Here is a 22,746-nt window from a genome sequence, read left to right as displayed (position 1 = left end):
TTGAATGCTAAGTCCATGTGGTAGTTGACCAAGAAGTTATATAAGTATGCTCTTTTTTAATAGAGAAAAGACTGAATCATGTCATGGGTCTTGTCAACCCTATCCTGAAGTCATCATATCTTGAGGAGCATGTGGTAGAGTTTTGATTTCTTCCCTTCTTTCTGTTTCAATTTTTCGATGCTTAACTTTTGATAGCTTTATTACTGTTTCTCTATTTCAAATTGCTCCCAGATAGGTGGTGTGGTATGAATAATTACGATATCCAGACTGCCAGAATTGGGTGCAACGCCATCCACTTTCTCCTCTGTACCAACCATGACACTTAATTACATGCAACCACAAAATATGCGCAACTAATGCAAGGAAAAGCACATGGAAGATCAACGTGTTGGCGTGCAAGCTGTTCAGATATGATAATTCCTCAAAGTGCAGAGCGCTAGAATGTTTATGTTGAGGTGCTAGAATGGTCAGATATTACCTGAGTAGCAGTTTCACTTGAATGATGATTCCAAAGTTTTGCTTCTAACCCCCCAAGGCTTTGGGAATTTTAAACATAACCATCTGGTTCTCTATGTAGAATACCTGCAAAACATGTAGGGATTTTGTGCATATGCACTCGTTCATTTCTCAGAAAAATCATGCAAACCTGCACCAAATTTTTCAAAGGTGAAGTTATATTTTCTAGGATAAATCATATGGGGATTCACAGAATGGAAAGAAATGTATGTAAATGAGAAAGTTCATAGTAAAACGCCACGAATTTTTCTTCTTGGTTGCTGTAGGGCCATAGAGTTTTTGTTTGTTGAGATCTAAAAACAAAAGGCGCATTATAAGGTTCCACGAAGAAAATATGGACTTACATGGAATTACAAAGAATTGCAGTCGTCACGATTAGACAGCTAGGATTTGGTGAACTTGCACCTTCAGTCAGCCGACGTTCATGTCTCTACACTTCTCATTAATTAAACGTCGATGTCCCACTGGTGTTTTGCAATGCAATTGCAAACATAAAATGCGTTTTTTTTTTGAGAAAATACAAACATAAACCGTTAGTCAATGGGATGGGTAAAACTGCTTTATAAGTATGTAAGCCTTTGAAGGATAATTTGGGTGGATTACCTCTCCCTTCTCTCCAGGAGGAAAAAAAAAAATGCAGCGAGTCGAGTCTTTGAAGAATAGTAGACCTGGCAACCCTAGAGGGATTTTCCATACGGTAATACAAAGTAGCATCCTGCAAAACCTAAACCCTTTTTTCTTGTATAATAGACCGGGTTTTAATTTCATTTCCAACACCCCCCACCCCCCTTCTTCACAAGTCCTCATGCAGTGAAACAATAGGAAACCTAGGCTTCCTTGACATAGGATAGGAAGCACCAACAGAATCGGCAGACAGCAAGTCCTTCAGCTTCCTAGAGTAATCACCAGACTAGAGGAAGCTGTGAGCCGAGGAGATTGCATGGCCTGCTAGTCAGCAGCCACCTTGTTTCCTTCCCCGTAGATGTGGGTAGAAAGAATAGAAGCACTCCCTGAAATTTCCTTATCTAATTTTTGAAAAAGCATGGTAATAGGAATAGCACAGTTCCATAGCCGACTGGCTAGCTGCCCCTTCAAAATTACCGCTCAAATTGAGTTAGCATATTAGCAGTGCAGTCTTCAAAGCCAAAAAATGTTTGATACGCTCTGATGCATTGAATCAACAGTCTCCGACCATAGTTAAAGGAGTCGTGCAACGCTTTCGAGAAATAAAAATTCAGAAAAGCTAGTAATCAGAATTTGAATACATGCGATGAAAATTTTTAGGAGTACAGGTCCTTAATATGTTATTTCCATAATTATGAAATCCTGACTAGTTTTCTACTTGCATCTGTGCACTACAGCAGCACAACAAAAAGGATAAGAAGAGGCTATACAAAGCCTACTTCCATGCAATGGATAAATGAACATTGAACACTTGCTATACATACAAAATGTGAACTCCGAATTGCAAAGTTCAGCTTAAGGCAATCATCATATCCTGGGACTGCAATAGGTCTCAGACAGTTATTTTCTCGGTTTGTATGCAAATTTGCTGATATCAATGGGTGCAACAGCCGTCCTTCAACAAAAAAGAACTGTCAAATGTTGGATAGCTTTTAAACTATCTAAGAGTAACCAAAAACAAAAATCATAAAAATTTATACCTTACTGGGCATGCATTTTGAACATCTTTTAGAGGAGCACGGAGGCCACTTGCACGAGAACCAGATGAAGAGTATCTGAAGGAAGATATGAGCAATGCAAATTTTTCCATTGATTTTTCTGCTACATCAGTATAATTGTTCAAATGGGAAATGTCACATCCAAAATTTCCTTCGGCTTTAATATTTGCATCTTTATTATTTAAATTAGCAACATTACTACCTGCAAGATAGGAGCACATATCAAGAGCAATGCCTTTTACCAAGCAGCAGCATATAAATTTTTCCTTTTTTTGAGAACTAGGACAGGAGGAAGCCAGCCACAAAAAAAAAAAAAAGGTTCATAACATATATAACCTATATAACAAAAAAGATAGAAATAGTGAAGATTATGTACAAAAATGAATGCAAACTACTTCGACAATATATTGCATCTGAATAGCTGATATCATGTAAGAAAATGATTATAAGGTAATCTTAAAGATTGACATTCAATTATCAAATCTGTAAGCAAGATATAGGGGTCCTAGATAGTTGAGCCCAACAGATAAACTAGTATGCAAGACAAACGTAGTAGTTCTTCTTTAACTGCTCATTTGTCAAAAGTCCAGGGAGCTGTTGAGAATTAGCCTTGGTTTATCTGGTAGACCTACTGTTTATTCTCTGTGGTTGGTATGGAGAAGGAAAGCACGTATTCACCAGAACTCTAATTGTGTGGGCTCAACTAGCGATGGCTGTCAATTTAGTGTGTGAAGGAGCAGAATGCAAGGATCTTCCCACAGGGAAGTTGTCTTTTTCTGGTGTCCTTAGATCCACCCTACTCTTGTTCAAGAAGTAGGACAACTGGGGTAATTCTATACAGCAGGGAAAATTTGATGCTTTATGAGGTCATGTTAGGGGTCTACTGTCGAGTGTGTCGGACCCCAAAATCTGATTGTTTGGATTCATCTTTCTTCTCTTGCAATCCTTCTTTTATCTTTTCTTTAATAAATTATGGAGGGTTTCCAGTCCTTTTTTACTCAAAAAAAGATAAAGTGTAGTTATTACTTCATTGAGCAGATAAGAACTCTATGAGACATTTGCACACACCAACACTCGCAGGCATCCATACCCTCTTGGTCAGATGTAGAGAATATACAATGAAAAATGGAATTTTTGTGACAATCTTATGCTGGGGGGCAAATGCCATACATGTACGCTTGCAATGGGCACTTGTTTCTCCATTTATAGTGGATGAAGTTGTATTAGGTCTACATGTCTCTAACATGCATAAATCCATAAGCATGATTACAAAATAAGCTAATACAACATCATTGATCACCACAGGAACATCCATTCATGTGTTTATCAAGTTGTTTCCCGTTTTGAGCATTGTGAAAAGTACTGACTGCTTGCTCTCCTCCTACATCACTCTTACTTCATGAACCAAAAGGTTTAAGTTGATAAGTTTGACGGCAAGCATCAAAGTATTGCAATAATATACCTTCAAAATAATTTAGGAATAGGAATCTATGAGCATGTGCATGTTGTTGACATCAGTCAAATATAAGTTCCTTGATCTAGTGAATGAAGATGTATTAGGTATACATGTCTCTAACAGGCATAAATCCATAAGCATGATTACTAAATAAGCTAATATAACATCATTGATCACTAGAAGAACATCGTTGCATGTGATTGTCAGGTTGTTCCTTGTTTTGAGCATTATGAAAGGTACTGACTCCTTGCTCTCCTCCTACATCACTCTTATTTCACAAAGCAAAAGGTTAAGTTACTAGGTTAGTTTGAGGGGGAGCATCAAAGTGTTGCAATATTATACCTTCAAATAATTTAGGAATAAGAATCTATGAAAATGGGTATGATCTAGGCATGTTGTTGACATCAGTCAAATATAAGTTACTTGATGTAGTAAATGAAGATGTATTAGGTATACATGTCTCTAACATGCATAAATCTAAATAAGCTAATACGTCATCCTTGATTGCTACAAGAACATCCATGCATGTGTTTGTCAAGTTGCTTCCTGTTTTGAGGAATGTTAAAAGTACAGACTCCTTGTTCTCCTCCTACATCACTCTTATTTCATGAAACAAAAGGCTAAGTAACTTGGTAAGTTTGAGGGGGAGCATCAAATTATTGCAGTAACATGCCTTCAAATAATCAAGGAATAAGAATCTATGAGCATGGGTAAAAACTAGGCATGTTGCTGATATCAGTCAAATAGAAGTGCACCAAAAAAAAAAAATGAGCCTTGTATTTATGAAAAAAAAATTTAGAAGACATCAAAAGTCAATCGGTTAAAGATAATGGTAAGACTACTTTGTAGTTTACCAAAAGCACATTATAACTAATGAAGACAGGCGCAAAAAAAAAAAAAGGTCAAGAATTAAAAAAATAATAATAATTTAGAATGATCTAATAAAAGAATGATTTAATTTGTGCATCATTAAAAGTTAAAACCGTTACATACCACTACTAGCTCTTTGTGCATGCTTCAATGGCAGAGGTTCCTGAATGATATATTGCATTAAAGAGTGCGCAAGAGCATATTTGGGTGAAAAGCCACAAATCAGTAACCCCAACAAAATAAGAAAAATTGAGAAACATACTCTGTGCACATTAGGGACATCGATTAACTTTCTTTTCTTAGCAGGTGAGGTCATCTTGGGAGCAGGACAGTCTTCAGGGATCTCACAGGCATTTTCTTTATTTGTGAAGAGATCCTCATTTTGACTTTTGCAATCATTGGCGTCTAATAACTTATTCCTGAAGAATTTACTTCTTACTATGATTTTTCTGTTGACCGATTTCGTATTATTTTCAACAGGATCCAATGCAGGGTTACAGCTTTGTTCCACATGTGATGCTAAAAATGGTTTTAGTGTTTCATGCTTTGGCTCCATCAGTGAAGGATGTTGTGAACTGAAAAGATCACCTGGCACAGATGTCATATAAACAAACAAAAGAAGTACTAGTTAATACCAAGAATTAAAGATAGATGAGAAATTCAAACTTACCATTTAAAGGTAACCCTTAAGCTATTCAAACTTACCATTTAAAGATAGTCCCATAAGATTCTCGCTTTTACTGGAAAAGTTGACTTCCATCTGATATCACCATGAAAAATAACTTGATTCAGATCCTTTTAACAATTTAACTATGAAGATGAAAGCATGTATACTGAATTGATAGCATTACTGACAGAGTCCTTTGCAGGAAGTTTACAGCCAAAGTTTCCAGATTTAGGCAAAGAGCTTTCTTTTTGGTTTATGGCATAAGTAACTGTCTCTTCAGCTGAAATAGGTGAATTGGAATCAGGATTTTCAGAGCTTGGAGAAGATGATTCCATCATCACCAGTTGCTTATTCATGACCTTTGGGGCCCTGAATTTTCGCTTTGCTTCCAGTGATGCTAGACCTTACGATGTTAAAGGAAATCACTATGTGAACGGAGCGTATATAAGCACAAATTAATGTGCTTATGCAACAAACAGTAATCTATGAAAGAGATGGTGTGGGAAGTAAAATGAAGGGACAAAAGCAATAGTAATGTTTCCCCAGTACAGCGATTTACTGTTATAGATGTGATGAACAATATTCTGATTCAAATAGTCATGCATTTACAAAAACAAAAAGACAATAATAAAGAAACCTGACAAACAGTTGTTAATAAATCCTTGCAGTTTGAACAGCATAAACAGCAATATCATTTAGTGTGTTACAGATGAACAACAGGTAAAAAGGTAGCAGCTTTTTATTTCTCTGAAGAACTGTAAAAGCTGTTCCAGCTAAACATAATGGAACCACATCAGCTAAACAAATTGATTGCTTATTATCTGTATATCATGAATAACAGGTGTCAAACTTCTAATTGTTGATCTGACACTGTTAGATTTTCTAATTGGCAATCAGTTAAGTATTCAAAATTATAAAGAAGGTGCAGAAGAAAATTTAGTTGGGGAAAAATCAATACTAAAATTATTGATTACTATATTATGATGTTACATATGCATAGAATAAAACTTAGGGTTTGACATCTGAACTTCAGAAGAGTAACCAACAGATGACAAAATGGTGAGTGGTCATATCACCAAAGCAAAAACAGAAAGAAATAAGAGAGATCTATGAAGAAATGGAAATAAATAAGGAATCTAAAAGTATGACTGGTGTCTTGATATGACAGTTCTAGGAGTATGCAAATAGAGCTCATAAACTTATAATCATCATGGCTACAGAAGAAGAAGAAGCACGGTTACCCACCTGGTAGACTTTAGGTGGTGCTTGGTTGGAGGGAATGGAGGTCTGGAATGAGAATCGGAATGGGTGACTCCCATTCTAGCCGCTTGGTTGGGGGAAGTCTCATTCCGATTCCAATTCTGAGATGGAATGGGAATGGCTCAATCTACCTAAAACTCGATCCCCACTCTCCCTTATGGATTTAAATTTCCATTCTGATTCTGATTCCGGTCATGAACCAAATGCTTCAAGGGATTTGATCATTCCGAATCCCATTCCAATTCTGAGTCCAATTCCAATTTCAGTCATAAACCAAGCACCCATTATATGATAAGGCTTGACCATTGATGTAAACCAACTTTTTCCATGTCGATTCAAACAGTTTCAGATCCAGTAGATTATAATGCACATGAATGAAGTTAAAAGTAAAAGTTATTGAATGGATACAGAAGTAATTGGTCAACAAATTCTTCTGCACAGGCAAATCTATCCTTTTCCTTCCATTTGCAGGAGCAGATTCCTTCATCGAGTATTTCCCATCAAGGATTGATCTAGTGCATGTTGTGTTCCCCTGTAAATCAAATTGTATATAGCAGTATTAGGGAATAAATGATGTAGAAAACAGTCCCTAAAGTTTATTGAATCATCAAGATACGTATAACATACTAGCAGTTGGTAATCATGACAATATAGAGAAGCAATTTATGAGAGGAACATGATCATAAAAAAAATGCATACATAACTACATGAAGTGAAGAAAATGAAACTGAATGCACAGCAGAAGAATTTATGGACAAATAGGATAGCTACATGTAGTCAGAACATACAGGCCAACAAATGCCAACTCCTATTCATCAAAATAATTTACTTGGAACCATGTTTAGACTGCTAAACGTTGATAAATACTGCTTTCCTGAAGTTTTCAATGTTGATCAATCATGACAATATGCTATTAGCCTATTATTCTGTAGGGGAACAACTTCAGTGCATTTCATTAGTAATATCGTAGAAGATTTAATTTCCTTGTCATAATCAAAAAAGTTCAAGTCCTGCAAGAACTGAAGCCATCAATAAATTGAAATAACACTTGTAAATACTGAGTACTAGCTACATATTACAATAGTGTTAGTCAGAGCAACTTTTCTACAAGCATATATCAGAAATCGATCAACCTCAGCATCTTTGATGGCCCTTGTGGACAGTACTTGTGACTTGATGAACATTGTAGTGTTGAATAGTTTGACCCTTAAACAGAAACTGGTGACCCAAAAGGACATGGGATGGTGTGTGTTATTTATATTTATACATCAATAGTAAAATGAAGTACTGGATCACAAAGAAGAGTATGAAAACTGCACAAATTCAGCAAGGTAAAACCAAAAAAACTATCTGATCAAGGGAAATTCCAGGAAAAGTTGTATATTGTCAGACTTTGTTATTGCCTTCTTGAGGACGGAATAACATAAATAGTGATGAAAAACCAAAGACCAGAACATCACAAGTTTTCAGAGAATGGCCTTTTTTGTTGAGTGGGCTACCAGAATTGTGTAGTGCTTGTGCTGCTAGCAAGCCTAAGAAAGACAACTTAAAAACACAATAAAGTTGAAATGACTATCAGGTCTCGAAGAGGAATTTGTCTGTTAGAGAATATTGGAAACACCAAGAAGATGGGGAAGGGAAAGGAGCTGAGCTTCAAACCAAGAAGATGGGGAAGGGAAAGGCGGTTATAGAGGGTGAAGACATGGGTTTCACGCTACTTCACAGAAACAAAGCTTTGGCAATGTTGCGGAGGGAGTGTGGACTTTAGTCCCACATCGGTTGTTCAGTCAGGCCACCTCGCCTTATAAGGCTTGCGATACCCTCCAACCCCTTGTGAGGCATCTTTTGGCCCGCAAAGCAGCCCACAGAGACAAAGCCGTGCGGAGACCCTATAGGGACACCCAAAGCGGACAATACCTCACAAGCGAGTGGGGCCGCTTTACGCCCTACATAGGATATGGGTGCGTCTCGAGAGCCGGTCCTTATGAGCCTGGCTGATCGGACCGTAACACTGGTAGCCCATGCAAATCTCCCCCTAACAGGCTCGGTCCCCTGACTACGGAGGGCCACTATTGCGGAAAGAGTGTGAACTTTAGTCCCACATCAGTTATTCAGCCAGGCCATCTTGCTTTATAAGGCTTGCGATACCCTCCGGCACCTTGTGAGGCGCCTTTTGGCCCGCAAAGCAGCCCACGGGGATAAAGCCGTGCGGGGACCCTACGGGAATGCCCAAAGCGGACAATACCTCATAGGCAGATGGGGCCGCCTTACGTTCGACACAGGCTATGGGCACTTTCAAGGAGCCGATCCTTCCTTATGAGCCTGACTAACCGGACCGTAATAGGCAATAATGGGTCTCTTGTCCGTTCATATCTGACTGCTTCCTAACTACCCATTATTCTCACAAGAGCAAATGCAGTCCCTGTTGCAAATATTAGAAAGGGTGGATTTGAAGAGTCCTCTCAATATGGTCATTCTAGCTCCCCTGCTGATGGTACCTCATATGCAAAAGTTTTGAAACGAAATCCTATACTGCCTTACCCATGCCTGAGGCTACCAAGATTCCTATTTTGAATGGATGGTCATCCCAACTGCATGTAAAAAATAGTAGGTGGTCTTCTTCAATACCTCCAAATTGCATTTAAGGGACTCAGTTCTTCTCTGAAGAGATTCCCCATTGGTAGATGTTTTAAATGCGATGAAGTTGGGCATTTTAAATCAGTGTGTAGGAATGTAGTTGTTTGCTTCAACCGCAAAGGTATAGGACACTCCTCAAGAATTTGCAAGGTTCCTCCTAAGAATGCTGATCAAGAGCCTGCTAATCGGTTCAAGAAGTCAGGGGAAGATCGGAGAGGTTGCATGCTTACCACCCGTCGATGTTGAAACCCATGCTTGTTTCAACGATGCGTTGTGCATGGGAGTGGTGAAGGTCCAAACCTTGAATAACAAGTAAATCTCCTCTGCCCAACTGGCTAAAGGGCTGAACTCTATCCTTCGGGGATATAATTAGGAGCCTAGGTATTGTGGTTTGAACTGTTTTTTGGTTACTTTCCCTAATCGCAAAGAGGTGATGATGGCTTAAGTGAAAGGTGTGATTCAGAATGGGCAACACTCCTTCAAAGTCACACCTTGGTCTATTCGAGATGAAGTTAAAGCCCATAAGTTTTTCTCAAAAGCTCTAATTGGTTTGATGAACCTTCCTACAATCTATCGTAATCTGGAATCGGTAAGGAGGTTAACTGCAGGTTTTGGTCTTCTTGATCGGATCTCTATTCCTTCTATCATTGATCTGAATCAAGAGACCTACAATGTTTTTATCTCCTATGAAGATGTCACTCTCATCCCAGAAACCATTGAGGTTATTTGTGGTGATTTCATTTATGATGTAAAGGTTGTTATTCTAGATGCTGCAACTGGTTTCCCCCCTCAATCCGATCTCACCTACATGCAGGACCATGAAGATTTTCAGGTTCATAAGGATCTTGAGGTTCATAAGGATCATGAGTTTCATCCTGCTGCTCCTTCCTGCTCTGCTAAAGATGATGATGCTAAGGAAGAAGATGGTCAAAGGAATGTTTCTAAGGATAATCAAAGAGTTATCCCATCTCCATCTCATGTTGGGATCCATTATAATGAATCTAAAGAGGCTCGTCTTTTTCCTTGACTGACATCAGATGGTAGAGTTCCGACCTCGGTTCTTGGATCTCCAGCCACTTCACAAGTGCCGGATTCTGAGCCGTCTCTCCACCATCTCGATGGGAGGTGGGAGAACCTTCAACCCGGTATCTTAACCGAGTTGAAGACCGAGCAAACTCAGCATTAAATGCTTTGGATGATTTGACTTCTAACCTTCCCCTTGCAGTGTCTGGATCTTTCATGGGCCATACACCTAGCTCTTCTGCATTGATTACTCTATCCACCCTTTAAGAGGATCAGAGAAATTTGAATTTTGAATCTTCGGCTCCCAAGCACCCTCTGAATGGAAGCTCAGAGATTCCAGACGACCTTCTCACACATACAGCTGCAGCCCCATCTTATTCCCATTGGGTCAAAGACTTTGACCCATTCAACCCTTGTGGAGAAGTGCAACCCACGTACTATGTTGTTTCTGATAGTTCTCATGACAGCCTAGACCAGCCTGTGGAGGACATACCATGGACTAATGACAAAGCAAATGCGAGTCCAAGCCCAACATTACATCTAGTTGGGTCTGATGCCTTAGTTGCCACCACTCGTGAGAATGTTGCAGCCATTTCTGAGCCTGAAAAATCTGAGTGCGTCAGCTCTATAGGCAATTTAAAGACTAGAGAAACTCGAGTTAAAGCTCACATGGCCGTCAAGGCAATCACCTCGAAGCTAATGTCCAACGGGAGGAGGAAAGGCATTGGTAAGATTGCTCATGAACTCAAGCCAGTTGATCTTCAATCTGCCAGCAAACAAGTGCCATCTCTCCCTTTGGCTACAGATAGTTCTCATCTTCTTTTGCAATCCTTCACCCCTGAAACTCTTATAGACTGGGGCCGCAAGAGTGGCATTATTATTTCTAAAAGTGATGCTGATCGATTTGTCACAATTCTTATCAAAATGGAGAAGGAGAGGGCTAGTCAACCTGACCTTTGATTTTATCTTTATTCCTAACTTGTTTGTTTAGATATTTTGCTCCACCATGCAGGTTTACCATTTATCCTTATTGATACTTTCTCTATCGTCTACTCTAGCATATCTCCAACTCTGCTTTCTTCGTTATGGTCTGTAGTGTTACCTGTCCTCATATATTTGGAATTATTTACTTGTTCTCCATGGTTCTTCTTTGTTTCATCTACTTCTTTCCTTCGGATATTGGGATAGATTGATTTGGTTTTCAAAATTATATTGTTCGACCAATGATCTATCAATGCCACTGTGATTGTTCTCTATCTCTCTCCTATGGCAGTGGTTAGTTGGAATGTCAGAGTTAACCTACTAAGAGGCATACTGTAAGAGACTTAATTATATCTAGTGGGTGTTGTGCTATGGGATTACAGGAGTAAATTTATTAATTCCTCTCTGTCCATTCTAAGGTCTCTTTCAGGAAGTCAGATTAACAGCTGGATTCTAAAGATGCAGATGGAACAGCAGGTGGTATTCTATTGGGTGATGACTCCAGATTTATGATTTTATCTCGGGAGATTAAGAGATTTTCTATCACCATCATGTGGAATGATATAATCCTAAATGCTATATGGTCATTCACTGTAGTATATAGGCCAGTGGATTATGAATTAAAGAAAAAATTCTAGATAGAATTGAAGCAAATCAAAATTTTTTCTGGACCTTGGATATTAGGAGGGGACTTCAATGCCACTATTAAAGCTTCAAAAAGAAATGAAAATCAGCAGGCATCCAAAATTACCAGAGCATTCAATAATTTCATCAAGACCTCGAAGTTGATTGATCTCCCTTTGAAAGGTCAACAATACAGTTGGTGCAACATGAGAGATTTTCCTGTTTTTGCCAAATTGGATAGGTTCTTTGTATCCACTGAATGGGACAATTTGTGCCCGCATTCTTGGCAGTTGGCATTGTCTAATTCATGCTTAGATCATGTCCCTATTAAACTCCTTTTTTGCCCTTCAATCTAAACTGAAAACTTTGTTTAAATTTGATAGAAGCTGGTTGGAATTTGATGGTATCTCAAACATTGTATCTGATGCTTGGAAGTATGTTGGTTCACACTCTAATGCTGCATCAAACTTAGTCCAAAAATTGAGAGCCACCAGAATTGCACTAAAAGATTGGTCGGCTTTGGTGAGAAGACAAAGTAGAGCTGATAAAGAAAAACTAATGGGAGAAATTCAGAAGTTGGACCAAAGGGAGGAGATTGCCCCTCTCTCACCTTCCGATAGAGACCTTAAGGAGGCTTATAGACTTGAATTGCAAAATATTTTTAAAGCTGAGGAAATTTACTGGAAGCAAAGGTCAAAGGTGAAATGTTTGATGGAGGGAGATTGTAATACAGCTTTCTTTCATAAGATAGTAAGTTATCATAGAAAAATAAATTGGATCAGCTCCATTGAATGGAATGGTACTGAGGTTTCAGATTTGAAAGGCATCAAGAATGCCTTCACCGATCATTTTAAAGGGATGTTTGACAAGCTGCCTACTGCAACTGTGGAACTGGATTAGGAGGCTCTTTCTAAGGATTCATGCTGAGATCTCACTAGTCTTGGTCTTCATTTTATGTTAAAAGAAATCAAACAAGCTGTGTTTAGCTTTCAAGAGGACAAGAGCCCAGGTCCAGATGACTTCTCTATGTGCTTCTTTCAACACTTTTGGGATATTGTTAGTGCTGATATCTTGTTCCTTTTCAAGCAAATCTCTGAAAATAACCTCAACTTGGAAAGGTTGAACTATACTATCGTCTCTTTAATTCCAAAAAAAGATGCAGCGAAAACTCCTTCGGACTTCAGGCCAATTAGCCTCATCCACAGTTGTATGAAGATTTTCACTAAGGTCTTGGCTAATAGATTGTAGCGTTTCATGCATCAGCTTATTGACCAAGCACAAACAGCTTATATTAAAGGAAGGTCTATTCTTAATAATGTTTTCCGTGCACATGAGATTACTTTTTTCACAAGAAAGTTAAAAGAGGAGAGTGTGGTGTGTAAACTGGATTTCTCTAAGGCTTTTGATAGAATAGACCCTTTCTACCTCATCAAAATCCTCTTTTTCAAAAAGTTTCCTCCTTGGTGGATTGATTGGATTAAAAATATTCTGATGTCTAACAAAGTGGCTGTGAATGTCAATGGAGAATTAGGGGATTGGATTTTGGGTAGGCATGGGCTTGGATAAGGAGATCCACTCTCACTTGTTTTGTTCATTATTGCGGTGGATCCTCTTTGCCGCCTTCTAAATCATGCAGCTTCATGTGGAATCTTTAAGGGATTGGGCAGTCCATGGATTCGTGGTGGCACCAAAATGCTTCAATATCCAAACGACACTAATTTTTGCTAAAACTAGAAAGGAATTCATGGTAGTGTTAAAAATTATTCTATATAGTTTTGAGCTGACTTCGGGTCTTTCAATTAATTACCGCAAGAGTTCCATCTCCCTTGTTGGCCATGTTGGTGATAATGTAGAGGCTTGTGCTAGGTGGCTCAACTACTCTTTCTCTCCTTTGCCTCTAAAATATATGCGGTTACCACTTTGTAGAAATAAAGCTTCAAGGAATGATTGGCTTTTGTTTCTTCAAAAATTTGAATGAAAATTGGCAGCTTGGAAAGGGAAATACCTATCTTTTGGGGGAAGACTAATTCTTGTTAATACTGTTCTCATTGCCCTCCCTCTCTATTACATGTCCTTGTTCAAATTACCTGTGTGGGTTGTGAGAAAAATTGATAGGTTGAGGAGATCCTTTTTATGGAATGCAAACAAGATGGTCAATGGAGTATCTTGTAAAGTTAATCGGAGCATTGTGTGTCTTCAAAAGGATGAGGGTGGATTAGGTGTATTGGACATCAATCAGTTCAATCAATCCCTTCTTGCCAAATGGGGATAGAGATATCTAACTCAAGATTCGGGTTTATGGAGAAAGCAAGTGCACTTTGCCTATCATAAAAAGGTGGAACTATCAATGTCTTGGAAGCCAAGAAGGAAATGTTTGAATATTTGGAAGGATATCATTGATGCTCTGCCTATGGTCTAAAATAGATCAAGGTTTCACTTTGGTAATGGGAAGGATATCCTTTTTTGCAAGAACACTTGGACTTCTGATGCTCCTCTATAGACTTTGTTCCCGAAGCTATTCAACATCAACAGGAAAAAGAATGGAGTGATTGCTGACTTTTATAATTTTAGATCTTCGAGTTGAAGACTCAAAAGGCCCAGGCACTCTTCATTGCAGATTCAGACAGAATTTGATTGTCTCCTTTCTATCCTTACTATTATCAGCCCAAATCAGGATTGCGATCATGTCACTTGGGAACTTGGTGGAAAAGGCTCCTTCTCTGCTACATCTTGTTACCACTTCATCAATTCAAAAGGGGTGAAATATGAGTTTGCTAAATCTCTCTAGGCTCTTCCTGCCCCACTCAAAGTTAGATGTTTTTTGTGGCTTTGTTGGAAGAAAAAACTGAATACTAGAGAGTTACTTCAAAGAAAAACTGGTAAGCATTTGGGAGGATGTGTCCTTTGTGGTCAGAGGATGGAAAATATTGATCATATCTTTTTCTCCTTTCAATTATTCTCCTATATCTGAATGAATATTTGTCTTTGCCTTGGCGTTTTGCACCCTTAAACTTCTTTCACTGATCTTAGTATGAGGTGGAGAAAAAATATGTTTTCAGTAACTGCACGGCCGATTGTAGTTTTTCTCTTCACTGCAATCATTTGGAATTGTGGGAAAGAACACAATGCGAGGATCTTCTTAAACAAGTTATCTTCAGTTGATTCCATTGCTATACAAGGGCTCAAAACATTTATTGAGTGGTCTTCTTTATGCCACCAGAAGATACTTCCTGAAATTTGTAGAATTTGGAATAAAATTGGTGTTCTTGCTTCATCTCTTCAGTGATTGGAACAACATCTTGAATGACAATGTTACTCTTCCTTCGAATGAAGCTCTCTTTGTTGATTACTAGTACATGATGTAGGCTACCATCTTAGTCTCAAAATGGAGGCAAAGTATCTATCGTATTTTGTTTTGAGTATCATGGTCTCAATGGTACTTGAAGTATCAGCTGTATTTGGTTCTCTTCTAGAATGGTGAAGCAGAAACTTCAGGAACAGGACTTGCCTATGTTAGAACTCTTTATAACCCCTCCCCAAATGTTCTAATCCCTGTATATACCTCCTTTCTTTTTGACTTTGTTATGTAAATCTTTCTTATCAATAAATTCTGGTGGCATTTGCCTCCTTTATCATCAAAAAGAAAAAGACTATCTGGTCTCGAAGATCACTTGTGCATGCATGGTTCTCATGTTCCTTATACTTTGTCAATTGTAGTACATTAAATCTGTATTTCAGAACTAGCTAGCAAATCATCAATTCCACCAAGAATGGTTTACCTTACAAGTTCTCCATAGAATAATTTTGAAAAGCTGGTTTTCTAGAACAACCTGTAGAGTCTCATTTCTTCCTCTTAGTATGCAATGCTATTATTAATATAACCACAACATTTCTCGTATACTTCAATATATGGTCGGTGCACAAATCTTTTAAGGATCCCCAAGATTCCATCCTCATATATCAGCAAAGGATAAAAATTAACAAACAATAAATGAGTAAAAGAGAAAAAGACAGCACAGAATACCATAAAGAGCTAGCCTTGTCCCAGCTATTTGGGTTAGCTTTATTTGTGCTCATTAGCCAAGATTTCCTATTTAGAGTTACCTCCAATGTTATTACAAAAGACAACCTAGACAATCCTGGCCTGATTCCACCACAATTAGGCAAGGATGCTGCATCATCTAAACTAAGGGGATGCCATAGGATTCTCAAATGTTGAATTTTGGATTTCTTTTACTTTGAAATATTTCTTATCGCGATCTATCAGCCAAATGTCAACCTCTATCTTTCTTCATCCAAGCTTGGGACCAGCACTGGTGGAATTGGAGCACAAGATATCATGGTTTTGAAGAAAAGTGCAGGATAAAACAAGTGAACCACTACAGAACTTGGCTTACAGGATCTAATTGATTGGTTAAGCTACTGCTCCTTCATGATAAGCTATCAAGGGATTTTTTTTAAAAAAAAAAATCAAAAATGACAATCTACCTAGCAAGCAAAAACTCACAATTATCCAATTCGAATGGCACACATGGAAATCTAGATGAGTACCTAAGGTCAGTTATCTACCCTTTCCACATCACCTGAGGTCTCAGCATCAGTACAGTTCCAAATTCTTCCTACATTCAAGGCATGAGTAAGTTCAAAGGAGTGAATCTCTTATGCAGACTGTTCACATGGGATAACTACTCAAACAGGTCAGTTCGTTCATGGAGCTCAATATGACAAACTGACACCAGGCACGAGGTACAATCTAAACAAGTATAAAGAATAAGTCCGTCACCTATAAACTTGCAGAAAGCAGATGGCTCATCAAGAAACTATGATATAAGTGGGATACCTTACATTCCATAGCTATTTTTATGAATAGCATGTTAAAAAGAGTGGCATTTCTATCACAAACTTATTAAGAAAACAGGAAAAAATAATCATATAAAGAAATGGTATCGATATATGACAAAAATTGGTCAAAGATGTTAAATACAAAGAATTAGACCATGAAGTGGATGATGCTTCCCTTGATAAGGGAAGATGGTTGTCAGTGAGTACACATCTGTGCACATGCTTGCACACAAACTGACATCAAGAAAGCTAGATGATGACATATATTGTAATGGATGAAAGATACTAACTTTATGAAGCAGAAGTTCATAATAAGCACTAAAATACATGCGTAATCTATCATTAAAAAAAAAAATCAAACTGATTCAATTGTACCTGGAATGGCATCTTTGTTAATGGATCAAGATCTCCTTGAGCTATTCCTTTAGCTACATTTTGCGGTAACCATGTATGAGAGGTTAAGAAAAGATGTTATCACAATGAAAAAGGAGATATATCAAAGTAATACATCGATACAGAATTAATCAAATATACTATCAAGGATATGGGCCCAAAAAATCCAAGTCTTCGCCGAGGTCATGAGGAACATCCAATACATGCACGATGTCTTCTTTCACAGGATCATAAACTCTCTGATGCTGGAAAGCCCAAATTGCTTTCTTGAAAGTTTCTTCATACAAAGGTGGGACAGAGACAGCACTGTACCTTAAGTGCTTGATTACCTGAAATAAATAATCCATCAAACACATCACTTATTTGAACACAATGAAGTTAGAAATTAATGGTGTAGCTTCAATATGGAACAGTTACAACCAACAGGGACAAATGATGTATAATTGTCCTTAGTTCTCCCCTGCACTTGATACATCACCACTGCCATCTTTAACATGCCATACAAAATTCAGATAATCAACCAGTTCAGTCCAAATATTACATTCAAGAGGTCCATAACTAGATAGTGCAATAACCAAGTTAGAGGGATGCGAAAGACAAGTAATCTTGCCCTTTTTGGGGGTTAAAAGGCAAGTAATCATTGTTTTCCCATATGCCACTCTACATTTATTGACCATCACCTTAAATCCAGATACTATTTTGCTTATCTCTCTTTCAGATTTATTAGGCCTTGACTGTAGTGTTTAGTCAGCACAACACCAACCAACAGGTGCACCAGGTCAACCACCTTTAATGATCACATACAACTCAGGAAGGGAAGGAAACGAATAAAAGCATGCACATGGTGACCCAAGGAAATTTGAGAATGCAGGCTCATGCATTGTTGGAAAAGAATGAGTGCACAAATTAAGTTACCATGATATTAAATTAGCATATAGAAGTTCTTCCCCAGTATTCTTACATCTCGACCTTTTCCAAAGCACCACTTCCCCTTCCTAGAGCAGTACACTGATGATCTCTTTTTTCTCTTTTCTTTCTTCACACAGCAGCTAACCAATTAAACACCAAAAATTGTGACCTAGCATAGAAAAAACAGCCATGCAACTGGAAAAACTAGCAGCGATGACAGAAAGTAGACAAACTTTGTGTTTTGGTTCTGAACAGCTGTGCTATTGGAAAAAAACTAAAAGGTACAGACATGAAAACTATTCCAGCTTTGTTCTTTCAAATTGGACAAACACTATCCTACAACTGAGAGTATTTATCAGAAATGGGCAATGAAGATAAAACTATTAAATTCAACTAAGAGAGTAATAACCGAAAAATGGCAACAAAAGACATGAACAAAAATGAACAAGCATGCACATCCACTCCCTCACACATAAATGCACTCAGCGTCTGCACACAGCCACACATACCAAACCCCCTCCCACGGGCATATGAATTTGAGTGTTGATGCATCCCTTCATGTACTCGGTTTATGTGAACAGTCAGCATTATATAATTATCATAGCAAATTAGAGTTCATGTAACACTAAAGAATGCATCAACAGAAATATTTCATTCTTACAGGTGCATCAGCAATTCAATGCTAAGTCACTCTTTTAGGGATATTATTTACCTGCTGTCAATAACAAATGATGAAACCCGAAATTTATCCTTTACCTTCTCATAATTTTTTAGCTTCTGGACAAGTGCATGAGCCCGTTTGACACCCATACCAGGCAATGACTGCAGGTAGTCGCACCCACTAAAAACGCACATCTCAAGTAACATCTGTTTAGTGAATCCAGTAAAGTCTAGCTCCTTATTCCGGCCTAACTTTGAGCTCTGAAACTCAACTCCCTGCCCAAATTTGTCCATTTTGAAGATAATCTAGAAGAAATATTTTCAGAATTAGCATCCCAGAAAACAAGGCAATGACAGCACAACAAACAGATTCACATAGAAAAGGGGAGCACATTAAGAGAAAGAAGGGGGAAGGTGGGAAAGGTGCCATAGCATATTTTTATGAACTAGCAGACAACCAGTCATGTAACAAATACTTACTCTGGAACAGCCAAATGGAATCAAGTCTGAGTCTTCAGTGATGACTGCATCAACAAGCTTGTTCATGGACAGGAATGTCATTTGAGCATCAGCCTCATAAGGTGCCACAATATAATCCACTTTTTCCTGCTTCAAGACCTGCAACAGAGCATTTGTAATGGATTGTAGATATTGCATGAAATTATTTCCGAATGAAGATACAGACAAAGAGTCAATCATGAAAAGCATAAAATGGTTAGTTTTAGAATGGCAAGAAATGTAATCTCCATACCAAAAGTAAACAGTCCTTTTCAAATAGTTGTATCTTTAAGAGCATAGAATATTGTTTTACTCTACCTGTATTAATTCAAAAGCAATAGAAGGTGAAATATCGACAGCTTTTTGGTAACATTCATAGGCGGCAGAAGAATTGCCAGTTGCCTCATGTTCCATTGCACGCTCAAGATTTTCTTTCCTTGCCCTGCATTATAATATGAGTTTATAGCATGAGTTAGGAATTTTTTTCCCGAACAACTGACAAAATGCAAACATTATTTCCTATCAATAGTGTCAGAGTTAATACAGTGAAAAAAAATTGTATAACTTGCACCTTTTCTTTTTGTAGCTAATAGACTGTTAAAGATGTAGCAACATTTTCAACAGCAAGATACTAGCCCTTATTATTATACTTCAATGCATGCAATTGAAATCAAAGTATGGTGTTACCACTGTATCTTCTAAAGACATGACTAATTTTGACAAGTACCTCGCCCGCTTCATTTCTTGGTCACTCTTCATTGGGAGAAGCCCTCCATCAAATATGAGAATAGGTTTGACACCATGATGCCGTAACATATTTACTCTGTGCATGCAATAATCAATATGCCTGGAGATTCAAGAACAAAGTTAATTTCATTTAACTTCGTATAAATGAAATATGAAAAAAAAGTCGTTATAGGTCGATATACAAATTTGTTTCCCAAATAGCCAATATAGCAGATATACAAAGATGATACTAATGAATTGCTCCGCTTCCACATTCGAGGAAGCATGTATCAAGGTTTTAAATCTCATAGGATGGAGCTGTCCCATTTTTCCTATTGAATGGGACATGCCACTGTCCTGCCCCATCCCGAACACCTCAGAAAGGGGATGTCCCAAGGCATACTAATCAGGATGCTGTGACGATGACAAGATGCTTTGACACATGAGATGGTACCCTAACCCGATGTCCTATGGGATGTCCTACTTGGACTTAAATCCTTGGCATGTATACTTCAAATTACTCCATCAAAGGAAAGGCATGAATGACAAAATTTAACTTTGAGAAGCACAACTATGAAAAGAAGAAAGTATGAAAGACGTAAATCATAACTATTGAAGCCTTTGGGACAGACTTGCTGGCTTATATATGGTGAATATGACAAAAAAAGAATTAGTGAAAGATGAGGTCAAAGAGGGAAATTTGTGGTGGTGAAAATAAAGAGGAGAAAAAAAAACATAAGCTTATTGATGACTATTGTGAAGAATGTAAAAGGAACTCTAGGAAAAATTAGAAATGGAAAGGAAAAAAGGGCATATTTGCTACTACGGAGCAGCGATAATTGACAGCTATATATTTAAATAAAGGAGATGTCATTATGGCAGAAATTGGCACTTTATAACAAGGTTTAAAGTCATTGCTATCTTGTCGTACAACAAATGCAACTGTTTGGTTTTTTAGGGCATTTTTAGTTTCTAGAAGGAGTTGAAACAGAGATCAAAATGACATGGAGATCATGAAACTGACTAGTTGAGTTAGAAGCTCCATTCCATGTTCTCAGGGCTTCTTATACTTTTGCACAATAATGTCAGTCAGGAAAATGGATCGTGTAAATTCACCAAAAAAAAAAAAAGCCAGAAGAGTACAAATTACCCATCATAAACTTGTAAATCCAAGCATGTAAACATATTCGCATAAATGAAATTAACATGATCAGAATAGAAATTTTCATTCTCCGTTTCAAGGGGCTTCTTGTACATTTTCCGTCATTCACAAATCACAATAATTGTCGACCAAGAAAATTTGTGGCACAAGCATTTTTATAGTCCATATAAACGTCTAAGTTTATTCACACGAGCACGTTTCCATTCATAAGGCAAGCTGGTATAAGGTTCCACATCTTGCTCGTTATTTCATTTAACAACAAGTGGCAAGCAAGTAGTGTACAACTAAAAGATCAGGTAACCTTGAGGTTTTACAAGTTCACTCCTTTTCTTATTCGTCTTCCTTTTGTGCAGGTTTGCCTTAATAACCATATACGCAGGCGCTAAGGGGAAAAGGAAAGATTTAAGAAATTAGACCTAAGGAAAGAAAAAAAATACAAGTGCATGTTGCATTATCTTTTTTGTGATTACTTCATTGTTTTTCTCCTTTCAATAGGGGGGGAGGGTGCATATTCCTTCCTTTTCTTATTTATTTTAAAACGGAAATTCTTTTCTCAGAAAAAGTATAATACGACGGGAGAAGGAACTGAAAAGTTATACGAAGAAAAGAGAGTGTGAAATCATCTTTCTATGACCACAAATTTCTTCCTTTTCTTCTGTTTTCCTTTTCCATACGGGTTTGTTGAAAAAGAAAATCGTAGAGAAAGAGAACAAATATTCAAAATGAATTCGTCCCGACTCTAAGAAAGAAAGGAAGACCTGTGTCAAACTTTCTTTAGATGATCAAAATTCCCTTCTTTTCTTCATTCCTTCAAATGGGTTCGTAAAAAAAATATAAAAATGCGAAAAGATTAAAAATTCGTAACAGAAATAAGGAAATAACACGGACCCAAGTTCTATATTCCAGCTTTTTGTTTTCTTTTCGTTTGAGATTTATTTAACAAGAACCTCGATGAATTAAAAAAATGGCAAAAAAAAAAAAAACCGAAACAAAAACTCACGGCCAAATGAGGCAAAGGTTGAGGAAACATGAATCAAGAACAGAGACCCCGGATCAGAAAAGGGAAAAGATTGCGAAAAGAACACAAATACCTTTCTTTATCTGGTATTATGGCATGGATTGTGAAAAAGAATCACGAAAATTTCTCTCAAGAAATGAAACAAGAACCGGAAGAAAGGGATGGAAGAATGGGTACAGTACTTGGATGTGGGCAGGCCCTTGCAGAGCTGGACGCTGCAAGAGAGGGCACCCTTGTGGAGCCAGGAATAGGTGTCCACCGCCACGGTCTGCCCGCGGAGCTCCTCCGCGTTGATGGGCGCCATGATCGACTTAAGCTGTGGGAGAAGCCCCTGGATCCCCATCCCCAATTCCTCCTCTTCGATCCCTCCCAACCCCGATCGATCGATATTTCCCTCTTCTCTCTTCTCCTCTTTCCCTCGTCCCCCTTTCGCTCGCCTCGTAGCTTGCCCCCAAGAAATAATGAGTGGGAGATCGGGCGGGAAACGAAATCGGGGAGATGGGCACGTGCTGTTCGCGTGTCCTTAGCATTTGAGGTTTTACTTTGGTAGGTGGTACTAATGGAGGCATGGTAATTAGCACTGAAGCGGCAAGAAAATTTGCTCGTCATGCGGCTAAAAAAGAATGTCAAAGAACATTTGGCTCGCTCTTAGTTCTCACGATTTAAGAAAGGTCTGCTCCGTGAAATATATCGTTTGGAAAATAGATAACAGGTTTTTTTTGAGAAAAAAGGGACGGGTTATGTGCATAAAATATTGGTCATTTGAGATAAATGAGAGATGTTGCTGCACTTCTTCGATGGAATGTGATGAGTTAGGAAAGC

General features: G+C 38.1%; 1 protein-coding gene across 2 annotated transcripts; it reads right to left on the bottom strand.

Moving 5' to 3' along the window:
• Positions 1 to 1,733: 1,733 nt before the first annotated feature.
• On the bottom strand, positions 1,734 to 22,361 carry LOC105053866 (exonuclease 1). Of its 2 annotated transcripts, none has more exons than XM_073252136.1 (14): positions 22,107 to 22,361; positions 19,746 to 19,865; positions 19,337 to 19,460; positions 19,001 to 19,138; positions 18,617 to 18,826; positions 17,106 to 17,280; positions 16,934 to 17,007; positions 6,860 to 6,983; positions 5,380 to 5,594; positions 5,230 to 5,284; positions 4,787 to 5,112; positions 4,648 to 4,687; positions 2,181 to 2,400; positions 1,734 to 2,095 (listed from the first exon to the last, which is right to left on the bottom strand). In XM_073252136.1, exons 1-14 carry the CDS (start codon positions 22,265 to 22,267, stop codon positions 2,041 to 2,043), a joined length of 2,037 nt encoding a protein of 678 aa, XP_073108237.1. In that variant the 5' UTR covers positions 22,268 to 22,361; the 3' UTR covers positions 1,734 to 2,040. The 2 variants fall into 2 exon arrangements, with proteins under 2 accessions (XP_073108237.1, XP_073108238.1); XM_073252137.1 differs by having other exon boundaries at positions 5,380 to 5,588.
• Between the last annotated feature and the right edge of the window lie 385 nt (positions 22,362 to 22,746).

The sequence above is a fragment of the Elaeis guineensis genome, chromosome 2 (genome assembly GCF_000442705.2).
Source record: "Elaeis guineensis isolate ETL-2024a chromosome 2, EG11, whole genome shotgun sequence".
Lineage (NCBI taxonomy): Eukaryota > Viridiplantae > Streptophyta > Magnoliopsida > Arecales > Arecaceae > Elaeis > Elaeis guineensis.
The sequence above is the reverse complement of the archived record's forward strand: the minus strand, read 5'-3'. Positions and strand labels throughout refer to the sequence as shown.